Source organism: Pogoniulus pusillus, chromosome 19 (assembly GCF_015220805.1).
Source record: "Pogoniulus pusillus isolate bPogPus1 chromosome 19, bPogPus1.pri, whole genome shotgun sequence".
Classification (NCBI taxonomy): domain Eukaryota; kingdom Metazoa; phylum Chordata; class Aves; order Piciformes; family Lybiidae; genus Pogoniulus; species Pogoniulus pusillus.
In genome coordinates, this window is record NC_087282.1 from 3,959,686 (window position 1) to 3,971,351 (window position 11,666).

Here is an 11,666-nt window from a genome sequence, read left to right on the forward strand (position 1 = left end):
AAGAGGAAGGGGAGGTGGAAAGATGGTTCAAAGCTACAGCAGTGAGTTTCCACCAATGCACAAACAGCACTATGCATGCACAAGTAACAAGTGATAGGACCAGAGGAAGTGGCCTCAGCTTGGTCCAGAGGAGGTCTGTGCTGGACACTGGGAGAAATATCTTCCCCAAAAGGGTTGTCAAGCCCTGGAACAGGTGTCCCAAGGAAATGGCAGGAGTCCCCATCTCTGGAGGGATTTAAAAGCTGCTGTGGTAACCTGGCAGTGCTGGGTTAGTTGTTGGAGTTGATGATCTTAAAGGTCTCTTCCAAGCAAAGCTATTCTGTGATTCTAAGATCGTGTCCAGACTGAAGGGATTGGTGCACTCAGGTGTGTGCTGGTTAAGCAGGTTGGAAAAGAGCCTTTTGTGCATCTGCAGACAGCTGTTCCTGGTCAGGATTGCTACCTACAGCCCAGTGTCCCAAAGCTCTCTCCAAGCAGTGATCTGAAAGAGCAACAGCATCTTTGATGGTCTCTGGTATGGCTGAACACAACCATCTCATGAAGGAGGAAAGAGGATAATGTGAAGGTAGGCAGACATGTGCCCTCCCGCCTCTATAGCAGGCTTTGCTTGCAAGTAGGGCTTCAAGTCCCGATGTGTGAAACCAAACAAACCCACCAGCAAGTCTTTTCTCTTGCTGGGTGTGACAAAGGAAGCTTTGAGAAGTGGTGCCTGAAGTGTGATGAAATCAGCTGCAGCTGCTGCAGGCAGTGCTTGCACTTTCCACAGCGCGTGGGTTTGGAGCCGAGCTGCTGTGTGGGAGGCCATGGAAAGGGAGGGCTGTGATGTTTGGAAACACACCAAGGGCTCTGCTTCCACCCAGAGCTGGGTCAGCCTCCTTTGCCTTGTTTCATGTGTGAAGAAGACTTAAAAAGCCCTCAATGCTGCTTCTGAACAGCTTAAGATTCCCTAAGAATCTCAGCATGGTGGGGCTTGGAAGTGACCTCTAGGGGTCGTCTAGTCCAGCCCCCCAGCTGAAGCAGGGTCATCTACAAACGATTGCCCAAAACTCCAGGGGGGTTTGGAATCTCTTCAGAGGAGACTCCACAACTTCTCTGGGCAATCTGAGCAAAGCTTCTCTCACCCTTGCAGTAAAGAAGTTTCTCTTTATGTTCAGATGGAGCTTCCTGGCTTCCAGTTTGTGCCCAGTACCCCTCAGTGGTTTCCAGCAATGGGACAAGAAGTGTCTGGCCCCATCCTCTTCCCCCTGCCATTTTGATATTGATGAACATTGATTAGATCTCCTCTCAGGCTGCTCTTGTCCAGGCTAGACAGCCCCAGGGCTCTCAGCCTTCCCTCCTCACAGAGATGCTCCATCCCCCTCAGCATCTACACAGCCTTTGCTGCGTTCCAGACAACGCTGTCCTCTCCGGATCCACTGCATGCCATGTGCCATCCCCACCTGAGACTTTGCTGGGTGGCAGAAATGCAGCAGAGCCTCTCTCTGCTGGTGTGGGATTGCACCAAGGCTCAAGCATGGGCTGGTGTAAGTAATACTTTGATTCTTCAGATAGCTGTGGCCACGTCAGACTGTGAGGTCTCTCTGACAGGGAGCATGGCCCAAGCAGGTCCAACCTGGAGCAGAAGTGATGTGGCAAGCAGGACAGGCAGGTTTCTCCTGAATTCAATTCATGTGAGCTACCACAACTATTGCACCTGACTTGCTCTAAGGAGAGGCTGTTGATGCTAATGTGAATAACTCACCTTGCTGTGCCAGCTGGGGAAATGGCTCCTGCTGCACACATGTCCTTTTCTAGGTGGGTAAAATGAAGCTTATTGAGGTTTTCCCTCACTGAACAGTTTCTGAACTTCTGATACAACTTTGCCTAACATCTTTTCCCCTCAGAAACTAAAAGTAGCTCTGGGAGGTTTCTCAGGGTCATCCAGCTTCCTTCCCACAGTGGTGGGGGGGCCAGGATGCCCCTGCATACTGCAGAAGGGGTTGGACTAGGTGACCTTTGGAGGTCCCTTTCAACCCAGACCATTCTATGATTCTACTGATGCTGGCCTTCAGCTATGTTCTGGTAAAGCTCTAGGTGGGGGGCAGATGAGCTGCTGCAGTTTGTGCTTTGACCCTTCGCAAACCAGCTGAGTTTTGTTGGGTTTTCTTTGGTTGGTTTGTTGTTGTTTTTTCATCTGCTGCAAGATAGGAATTAAATTAACTTTGAAAAAGCTTATAAAATCTTGCATGAGGCCAAGTGCAAGGTCCTGCACCAGAGGCAGTCCTCACTATCAGCACGGGCTTGGGGATGAAGGGATGGAGAGCAGCCCCTGAAGCTCATAGGGTGTTGGTGGCTGAAAAGCTGGATATGAGCTGGTGATGTGCATTCACACCCCAGAAGCTAAACATGTCCTGGGCTGCATCCCCATCAGTGTGAGCAGCAGGTCAAGGAAGGGGATTCTGCCTCTCTGCCCTGCTGAGACCTCACCTGCAGTTCTGAGTCCAGCTCTGGAGCCCTCACCACAGGAGACACAAGGACCTGTTTGATTGGGACCAAAGGAGGCCACAGAAATAATCCAAGGGCTGGCAGCCCTCTGCTGTTAGGACAGGCTGAGAGAGTTGGGGTTGTTCAGCTTGGAGAGGAGAAGGTTCCAGGGAGACCTTCTTGTGTGGCACTGCAGTACTTAAAGAGACCCATCAGAAAGCTGAGGACAGACCTGTTGTGATGGTTTGAAACTGGATGAGGGGAGATTCAGACTAGATGGAAGGTGTCCCTGCTGAGTGCAGGAGGCTGGACTAGATGGCTCTTAGAGGTCCCTTCTCACCCAAACCATTCCATGATTCTGTGATTGGCAGGGCTTACTCAGCCAACTCACTGTCTCTGACTCCTGGAGGCATGAGGTGGTGGAGTTTTTAAGTTTATTGCCTAGAAAATAAACCCCAAGTTTTTGTGTTCCAGCACTCTGTGGCAGTCACATTTGATTTATCTACAAAATAAAGGGGGTGGGGGAGTCTCGTCATAAATTAAATTTATAAAACAGCATTTCCATTAAATAAACCCAAATATGGTCACAGTATTTTTACAGTTCAAAATGCAACATTTCAGATGCTTACAGGAAAAGGAGTTTTACAAGAAGGTGCAAGTGAAATACTAGACAAGCCCAAAGCTTCTCTCATTTGAGTTTAAAAACCCCAAAATATTGTTTAGGTGCATCCACATTTGAGCCTTTCTTAAATCTCTTGGAGCCTGTTGGTGCCACCTTTGACTCTGCCTGGAGTAACTGAAAGGTTTGATACCTCTGACTGTGTTTTGATCATGCTGTGGTTAAATGAAGAGCAGATGTGATGGGGTAGGGTCAGTTATCAGTGGAAGGGATGTGGCTGAGACCCCATCCTTGGAGATATTCAAGGTCAGACTTGATGTGGTTGGTTGTGGATGCTCCTTCCCTGAAGGTGTTCAAGGCCAGGTTGGATGAGGCCTTGAGTGACCTGTTCTAGTGGGAGGTGTCCCTGTCTATGGCTAGGGGTTGGAACTGGATTAGCTTTGAGGTCCCTTCCAACCTAAACCATTCTCTGATTCTACATAGCCCTGGGTGGCCTGATCCTTGCTGATGTGTGTGTGTTGGGGCGGGGGGGGGGGGGTTGGACAAAGGTCCCTTCCCCAAGGCAGTCTGTGAGTTTGCCCCATCTTTGTGGAGAAGTGGAAGGTTTGATGGATGTCTAACCTGACTGACTGCCCTCAAAACACAGCACTAGGGGTCGAAGCTTCTCCAAGGCAGCAGTGCGGCTTCCGACCAGAGCTGGCTTTTGAGCCAGAAATGGGATGGCAGCAAAATAGTGTCTGGGTGCTTTGGTGGCTGTGTGGTGTGGAGATATGTCAAAATGGAGGGTTGCTGCTTGATTACTTAACTGGCAAGTCCTTTGGGGCCACCTTACACTTCTCTCTCTCTGGTCAGCATGGCTTGAGGTGGGCTCGTGGTGCTCTTCATAGAAATGAGTCACTGCTGCATTGTCTTTTGCTTCAGAAATGTTCCATACTGTGTCACCAACCAATTCTTTCTGCATAGCAAGACCCTAAAGTCTTTGATGCCTCTTGGTGAAACCACAGTGAGAGGCCAGGACATGGCCCAACATCAGCATCACCTCTCACCACAGGTTCACATCTCCCTCGCAGAGGCAAGGCTACCTGCTGCTGGCTGCCCAGCTTAGACGTGAGGCCTGTGGGAGCTGCCCACTCCTCAGGGAGAACTTGTAACCAGAATATTCAATCAAGACAGTTTGGGTCAGCTTTGGGTTCTTGGGAGGGTGATGTTTTGTTTGGTTTTCTCCAACCCTGTCTGAAATCAGCAGAAGTTTGTCTGAGTCAGTACTCTCAAAGTCTTGGTTGGGGCTGGGGGCAGGGGAAAAACCAACTGTGCCAACCCCCAAGATCTAGTGAACACTTAAAGCTCTGGGCACAGGTTGGGGCAGGCCAGCGCTAGCAGCCCACAGCATCCTTCCTGAGCACATCCTTGGAGTTCTTCCTCGTGGAAGCGAGGCTGTGGAGCTGAATGCTGTCTTGCAAGTCCTGCCTGGACAGGCGCCTCCTGAACTCATCTGTAGTAAAGTAGTAGATGACTGGGTCCACGCAGGAGTTCAGGCTGGCCAGGCACAAAGCCACGGCGTGGAAGACGGAGATGACCTTCTGCACGCACTTGTTTCCGATCTGTTCAGTTTTGACAAAGAAATCTAAGGGGAAGCTGATGTGGTAGGGGCCGAAGCAAATCAGGAACACCAGAGCACAGGTGAGAATCATCTTTAAAGCCTTTTTCTTCTCCCCGAGGTCTCGGGAAGCCGAATTCTTTTCTCTCAGTGACAGGACAGTCTTCCAGGAGCAGTAGAGGATGATGAGGAGGGGTGTGACAAAGCCCAGCAGTTCTCCTACGCTCACCATCGCGAGGGAGGTGGAAAGGTCAACTTGTTCTACAGGGAGGTCCACGAAACATGTGTTTGTAGCATCATTTTGGAGCCTGAGGAGCGGGAAGGGCAAGCAGCCCACACAGACCACAAGCCAGCCAGCCACGCTGGCGTAGACGTCGCAGAGGCGCTTGCAGCTGCTGGCTCTGAAGGGGTGCATCAGGAACAGATAGCGCTGCACGCTGATGCAGACCAAGAAGTAGATGCTGGCGTACATGTTGACGTACTTCAGGTAGAAGCAAAGCATGCAGAGACCTCCTCCGAATTCCCACGTGCCTGTCAAGTAGTAGAAGATCCTCAGGGGCAAGGACAAGACCTGTGCTAAGTCAGCAATGGCTAAATTGATCATGAATATGACAGCCCTTTTGGTCTCTTTCATGTAGCCGTAGAAGACCCACAGAGCTAAGGTGTTCCCTATTAGCCCAGGCACCAGGATGCACGTGTAGGTGATGGCGTAGTAGGGCTTGAGGTCTGGTTCAGTGCAGGTCGAGCTGTTGGTCATGGTTGTGTTCTAGACCTGTGCTCAGCCCAGGCATGATACCACAGAATCACAGTATGAGAGACCTCTGGAGACCGTGGAGTCAGTGTTCTTCACTCAGGCGCTGCAGCCAGACTGTCCTCAGGCTGTCGATGCTCAGGTAACAAAGTTCAGCCCTGACTTTGGTGTGTGAGGCTTTGGTTACCCAATCATCGTGTCCAGTCTGGGCAGGAGCTTCATTATGGGCTGAGTTAAGTCAAGTCCTGCTCGTGTGCTCTGCTCATGCTTTGTCAGAAGCTACCAGACCTTACTCTAGTTGTTTGCAGGGTTGGCAGGGAGGAGATCCACATCAAGAAATGCATCATTCTGTGCCAAAGTGGTCAAGTTCATCACTGGAGCTTCACCTCTTTTACTTTTTCAGTGGCACTCCAGCAACTTCTCTCAATGCAGGAGTTTGACAAGTGACATGACCCTGCAGCCAGAAAACAAAGTTAGAACACTGCTGGGAGACACAGATCTTACAAGGCAGAGAGTATGGGAAAGCTTGAAGGAATGGTAGGACACCTCTCCAGCAGAACCCTCTCACTAGTGGTATCTGTGGTGATCAGTTCTTCTGCCCAGTGAAGTGAGTTGTAAACCCACCGAGGGGCGAGTAGAAAATGTGCTTTGTTGCTGCTACCAACCAGCTCCCCATGCTGTGCCACCAAGCAGAGGTCACTCCTGTTCACGGGGTGTATTTAAGTTGGTACTGGATCTCTGCAGCTGCCCCTTCCCAGCTCCAGTTTTTCCATCCAGCTGCATTGGTCTTTTCGTGCCCAAGTGCATGGCAGGCACAGAGATGCCCCAGTCAGCACTGTGCCTGCATCCTTCCTTATCTCTGTGCTGTGGACAGGTGGACACTCTTGCTGTAGCATTCAGGAGTTTAATTCTCCCCTGGTCTTCCCAGAAAAGCCCTTCAGAAACATCCCACCCACACCACTGCTGTAGGCAGTCAAGAGAACAGCACAAAATCTGCTCCTTATGTAAATGAGCCTGATCCTGACACACACACACACCTCAGAATGGAACATTTTTCCACTGCTGCTGCTGAAGCACAGAGTGGAAATCCCAAGTTGGTGGCTTTCAGTGAATTGAGGTCAGCTTCTTCAGTTACCTTTCATAAATAGATTATAAACTGTACTTGCAGCTTGCCCAGGATCACTATGTCCAGGTGGGTTTGGAATCTCTCCAGAGGAGACTCCACAGCCTCTCTGGGCAGCCTGCTCCAGGGTTCCAACACACTCAAAGTAAAGTAGTTTATCATCACGTTTAAAGGTAGCCTCCTGGGTTCCAGTCTGTGCCCCATTGTCCCTTAGCCTGTTGCTGGGTACCACTGAGAAGAGTCTGGCCCTGTTCTCTCACCTCCTGCCCTTGAGATACTGATCAGCATTAAGAAGATCCTTTCTCAGTCTTCTAAGCTGAACAGCCCCAGGGCGCTCAGCCTTTCCTCCTCAGATAGATGCTCCAATGCCCTCAGCATCTTTGTAACCTGTGCTGGACACTCTCCAGTAATTTGTTATCTCTCTTGACCTGCAGAGCACAGGAACTGGACGCAGTACTGCAGTTATGCCTCAGCAGGATGGAGTGGAAAGGGAGGACAATCTTTCTTGATCTGCTGCCCACACTCTTCTTAATGTAACCCAAGTGAATGTTTGCCTCTTGGTCACAAGAGCACATTGCTGTCTCATGGGGAAATAGGTGTCCACCAACACTCCCAGGTCCTTCTCCACAGACCTGCTTTCCAGCAGATCAACCCTAACCTCTGCTGCTGCCCATGTGCAGCAAGGCTGGGGAGTGGCCTGGAGCACAACCCTATGATGAGAGGCTGAGGGAGCTGGGGTTGTTTAGCCTGGAAAAGAGGCGGTTCAGGGCAGACCTCATTGCTGGCTACAGCTACCTGAAGGGAGGCCGTAGCCAGGTGGGGTTGGGCTCTTCTGCCAGGCAAGCAGCAACAGAACAAGAGGACACAGTCTCAAGCTGTGCCAGGGGAGGTCTAGACTGGATGTTAGGAGGAAGTTGTTGGCAGAGAGAGTGATTGGCATTGGAATGGGCTGCCCAGGGAGGTGGTGGAGTGGCTGTGCCTGGAGGTGTTGAAGCCAAGCCTGGCTGGGGCACTTAGTGCCATGGTCTGGTGATTGGCCAGGGCTGTGTGCTAGGTTGGCCTGGCTGAGCTTGGAGGTCTCTTCCAGCCTGGTTGATTCTGTGATTCTGTGACTTTGCACCTGCCCTTGTTGAGTCTCATGAGGTTCCACAAACCTAATATCTCAGTCCTCTCAAGTTTCCTTTTTTCTTTAGCCTGAAGCATTAACCTTAATGGTCTTAAAGGTCTTAAGTGGGAAAACTTTGTAGGTGCCCCCATTGAGAGAGGCAGAATGAGTTCCAGTGCAATCCCTGATGCTTCTTCCTCTGCATTAAAATGTGATCACTTACTCATGAAACTGATGTTCAACACTTGCTAGGGTGATTGCACTGGAACTCCAAAGCAGCTCTGAGTGGAAGGAGAGCATCCTGTACAAAAGGAAATGGTTCAGGGGCAGCTTTTCTGGGTCTCTCTGTGCAGCTTCTGTTGCACACCGTTGTGTAACATAACCAGCCTGGCTGGGAACAGAATCCCGTTACCCTTCAGAGGCAATGATTAATAAGCTGCAGAGTTAATGAGCCTCTTGTTCACAGACTTTCCAATCCTTTTATTATTTCTCCACTTCACTTCTGAGCCACAAACCTGCACGACTAAACCTAGAAAATGTGAGTAATCTCTTTGTCATGCAGGGAAACTAATTGGCACTCACCTACTCGCTAGGTTCTGTCACTGGTTGATAACAGGGGCTGAGCCTTTCCATTTCCAAGCTGGAGCTTGATTAGTACAAGCCGATGGGAGGAGGCTGTGGATGTGGCTGGTCTTTGGCTGTGCCTCTGATGCCCTGGGGCATCAGAGCTCACCCTCTGTGGCTGGTTAACCCCTTTGGGGTCTCCTGACAGTGGTACCCACTTTGGGAGGGTTCCTTCCTTCTCTGCAGTACTGGGATTGAGCCAAACCAGTGGGCCAAAAGCAGTACATCCTTATCAAATGGTCAGAAAGTGCCTTGCTGGGCTTGAAAAAAACTGAGTGTAGGTACAGGCAGAGCAGGCTGTGCTGGGAAAGCATCCAGAGCTGCTTGGCGGGCACTGGCACTTAGAAAGGATGGGAGGGAAGCTCTCTTTTGTCTTGGCTTACATGGCAATGCTGAGGCCCTATGAAGATGTGTCTACTTTTACTGTTACAGCAAACCCCTCAGCATGATGTGTCCAGACTTCCTGTCCAGATCCTGGTCCTGATGAGGTGCCAGAGCTAAACAACAGTGTTGTGGATTCCTGGGCTGTGCCCTGGCAGTGAGACTGGGGTACAGGTGGCCAGGTGTATCCTCTCACAGGATCACAGGATATTAGCGGTTGGAAGGGACCCAAGGAGATCATCAAGTCCAATCCCCTTGCCAGAGCAGGACAACACCATCTAACATCTCTCTCCTGGGAAGCCTCTCTTCCTACTTGGCTTCCTAAACACCAGCGCTGTTCCCTTGGATATGGGCAGCCTGCCTGGCACAGTGAGTGCATCTCACAAGGAGCTGCACAGCTTTTCCTTAGCTTCATTTTCATTTTTCTTTTTTCCACCCTGAACTCTTTCTGAAGTTTGCTCTGCAGTGCCAGCAGTGAGGAGCTGGGGTGACTTTATGATGCCAGCACTTGCTGCCCATCGAGGTGTCCTGCTCCTGCAGAAGCCCATATGCCCAGCTGGCACCACTGCTGAGAATGATGCTTGGGCAGAGCTATGCCTGGGACCACATTCAGGGGTGTTTGTAAGACAAAGTCCTAAGCCTCATCACTCAGCTCTTCCTTCCAGGAGACAAGCTTGTCTCTCATCTCTTGCCCAGGCAGGGAGACTGAATCATGCTCCTTTTCCTCTGGCTGCATTCCCAGCTGGGTAAATCCACCCTACCTCCATCTCTGGGCCATGAGGCACATGAAGAGAATGACAAGATGCAGTCCCAGCCCCTCTGCCTGTCCACAGCCCAGTGCACACACACATCTGCACACCAGCATTTTCCCTGCTGCATTCCCAGTGTCTGAGTTTCTCCACCTCCACTGAGCAGCAGCTTTCCTGCAGTGCCATCCTCTGCTCCCTCCAGCCCAGGCAAGCACTTGCAGCATTTTCTGCCCCTCCCTGGGGCTGCAAACCTGCAGGAGGAGGCATCCCAAAGAGCCCAGCTCAAGCCAGGGAGCAGCGAGGGTGTTCCTGCAGGGCAACCCATAAATACCCCTGTGAGAGCAGCTACCCTCAGAAGAGAGGTAAAAGAACACAGTGAGTTGAGAACTGGCACTTTGGAAACCCCGAGCAGTAAGGCTGCCTGCTTCAGCCAAATGTGCTGTCTGAAAACCAGCAGGCTGCTAAAAAAAGACCTCCAGAAAGAGGAAATTTTGTTTCTCATGCTCTGTGCTCACTTCCCCTCAGCACATGGGGCTGGCTGCCGTGGTAGGTGTGAGACTCTCCCCTTCCTTCTTCCCCTCAGCCACCCCCACCCCTGCTTTACCAAGGAGACCTCAGAGTCAGCCATCAGGGCGCTGGATGGAGGCTTCTCATTTGGACTTAAGAGTCACAGCCACCACAAGGAATCAGGCTCCTCACCTGCCCAGGCCACCCCAGGACCCTCCTTAGCAAATCCTCTGGGTTTTAGGCTAGGAAGGAAAGCCACTGCAGCTCCTAAGACCCAGCCTGGTGGAGGAGAGGCTCCTCAATCAACTCAGGGGAAAGCAGCCCATGGCTGGGCACTGTTTGTAGGTGCTGTAGCATCGTGCCTGGTCCCCTCTGACTTAGTGCCATGGTCTGGTTGATTGGCCAGGGCTGGCTGCTAGGTTGGACTGGATGAGCTTGGAGGTCTCTTCCAACCTGGTTGATTCTATGATTCTCTTGGACCTCAGATCCTTTAGGAGCATAGAATGTTCCTCCTGTAACCAGAGTAAGCTGTGCCCTGCCAGCCTGTGCCCTGCCACCCAGCACCATCCTTGCAAAGCCTGCTGCTGGCCTAGGTGAGCAAGGGGTGCGTGGGCACCAGGCTTTGGGGTGGGGCTGCTACCAGTGCTGTGAAAACACAAATCCTGTGGCAGAGGTGACGTGGGCAGAGCAGCAGCTGACCTGTCACTCTCTTGTCATCTGCTGACTTACCCTTTTGGGGAAGGCTTAGATGAGCTCCTGTCTATTTTTCGCTTCTTCTTGTCCCCAGCCTAAAAGAAGAACATGCCCAAGAATGACTTCAAAGAGAAATTCAGTTTCCTGCTGAGGCTGTGTGAGCAGAGGTGGTGTGGTGGTGGCTTTGTCCCTCCCTCTGAGGGAAGGTGGTGATGTAGGAGCTGGCCCAGGGACCAGAGGTGGGCAGTGATGTCTTGTGCTGAGTTTCTCCACTTGTGTTTTACAACACCTGGAGTGCTGCTGCCCTGTTTTGGCAAAGAGAACTGCTAGCAGCAATGGTTAAAAGGTGTTCACAGAGTCACAGGATGCTAAGGGTGGGAAGGGACCTCAAAAGATCACACAGGACCACCTAGAGCAGGTCACACAGAAATATATCCAGGTGTTTTGAATGTCTCCAGAGAAGGAGACTCCACAACCTCTCTGGGCAGCCTGTTCCAACAAACTGATAATTGTGCATTGCCTTTTAGTTGTTTTAAAAGATGTCTGGAGGGGATAGAGGCAGTGTGGGCAGCAGGACAAGGGAGGTTATTCTGCCCCTGTGCTCAGCACTGCTCAGGCCACACCTTGAGTGCTGTGTCCAGTTCTGGGCTCCTCAATTCAAGAGAGATGTTGAGGTGCTGGAAGGTGTCCAGAGAAGGGCAGCAAGGCTGGGGAGGGGCCTGGAGCACAGCCCTGTGAGGAGAGGCTGAGGGAGCTGGGGGTGTGCAGCCTGCAGAAGAGGAGGCTCAGGGCAGAGCTCATTGCTGGCTACAACTGCCTGAAGGGAGCTGTAGCCAGGTGGGGTTGGGCTCTGCTGCCAGGCAAGCAGCAACAGAAGAAGGGGACACAGCCTCAAACTGTGCCAGGGCAGGTCTAGGCTGGATGTCAGGAGGGAGTTGTTGTCAGAGAGAGTGATTGGCATTGGAATGGGCTGCCCAGGGAGGTGGTGGAGTCGCTGTGCCTGGAGGTGTTGAAGCCAAGCCTGGCTGGGGCACTTAGTGCCATGGTCTGGTTG

At 51.6% G+C, this 11,666-nt stretch overlaps 1 protein-coding gene across 1 annotated transcript; it reads right to left on the reverse strand.

The window, feature by feature from the left end:
- Positions 1 to 4,455: 4,455 nt before the first annotated feature.
- Positions 4,456 to 5,436, reverse strand: GPR174 (G protein-coupled receptor 174). The gene has a single exon (XM_064158989.1). It carries the CDS (start codon positions 5,434 to 5,436, stop codon positions 4,456 to 4,458), a length of 981 nt encoding a protein of 326 aa, XP_064015059.1.
- Positions 5,437 to 11,666: the final 6,230 nt, after the last annotated feature.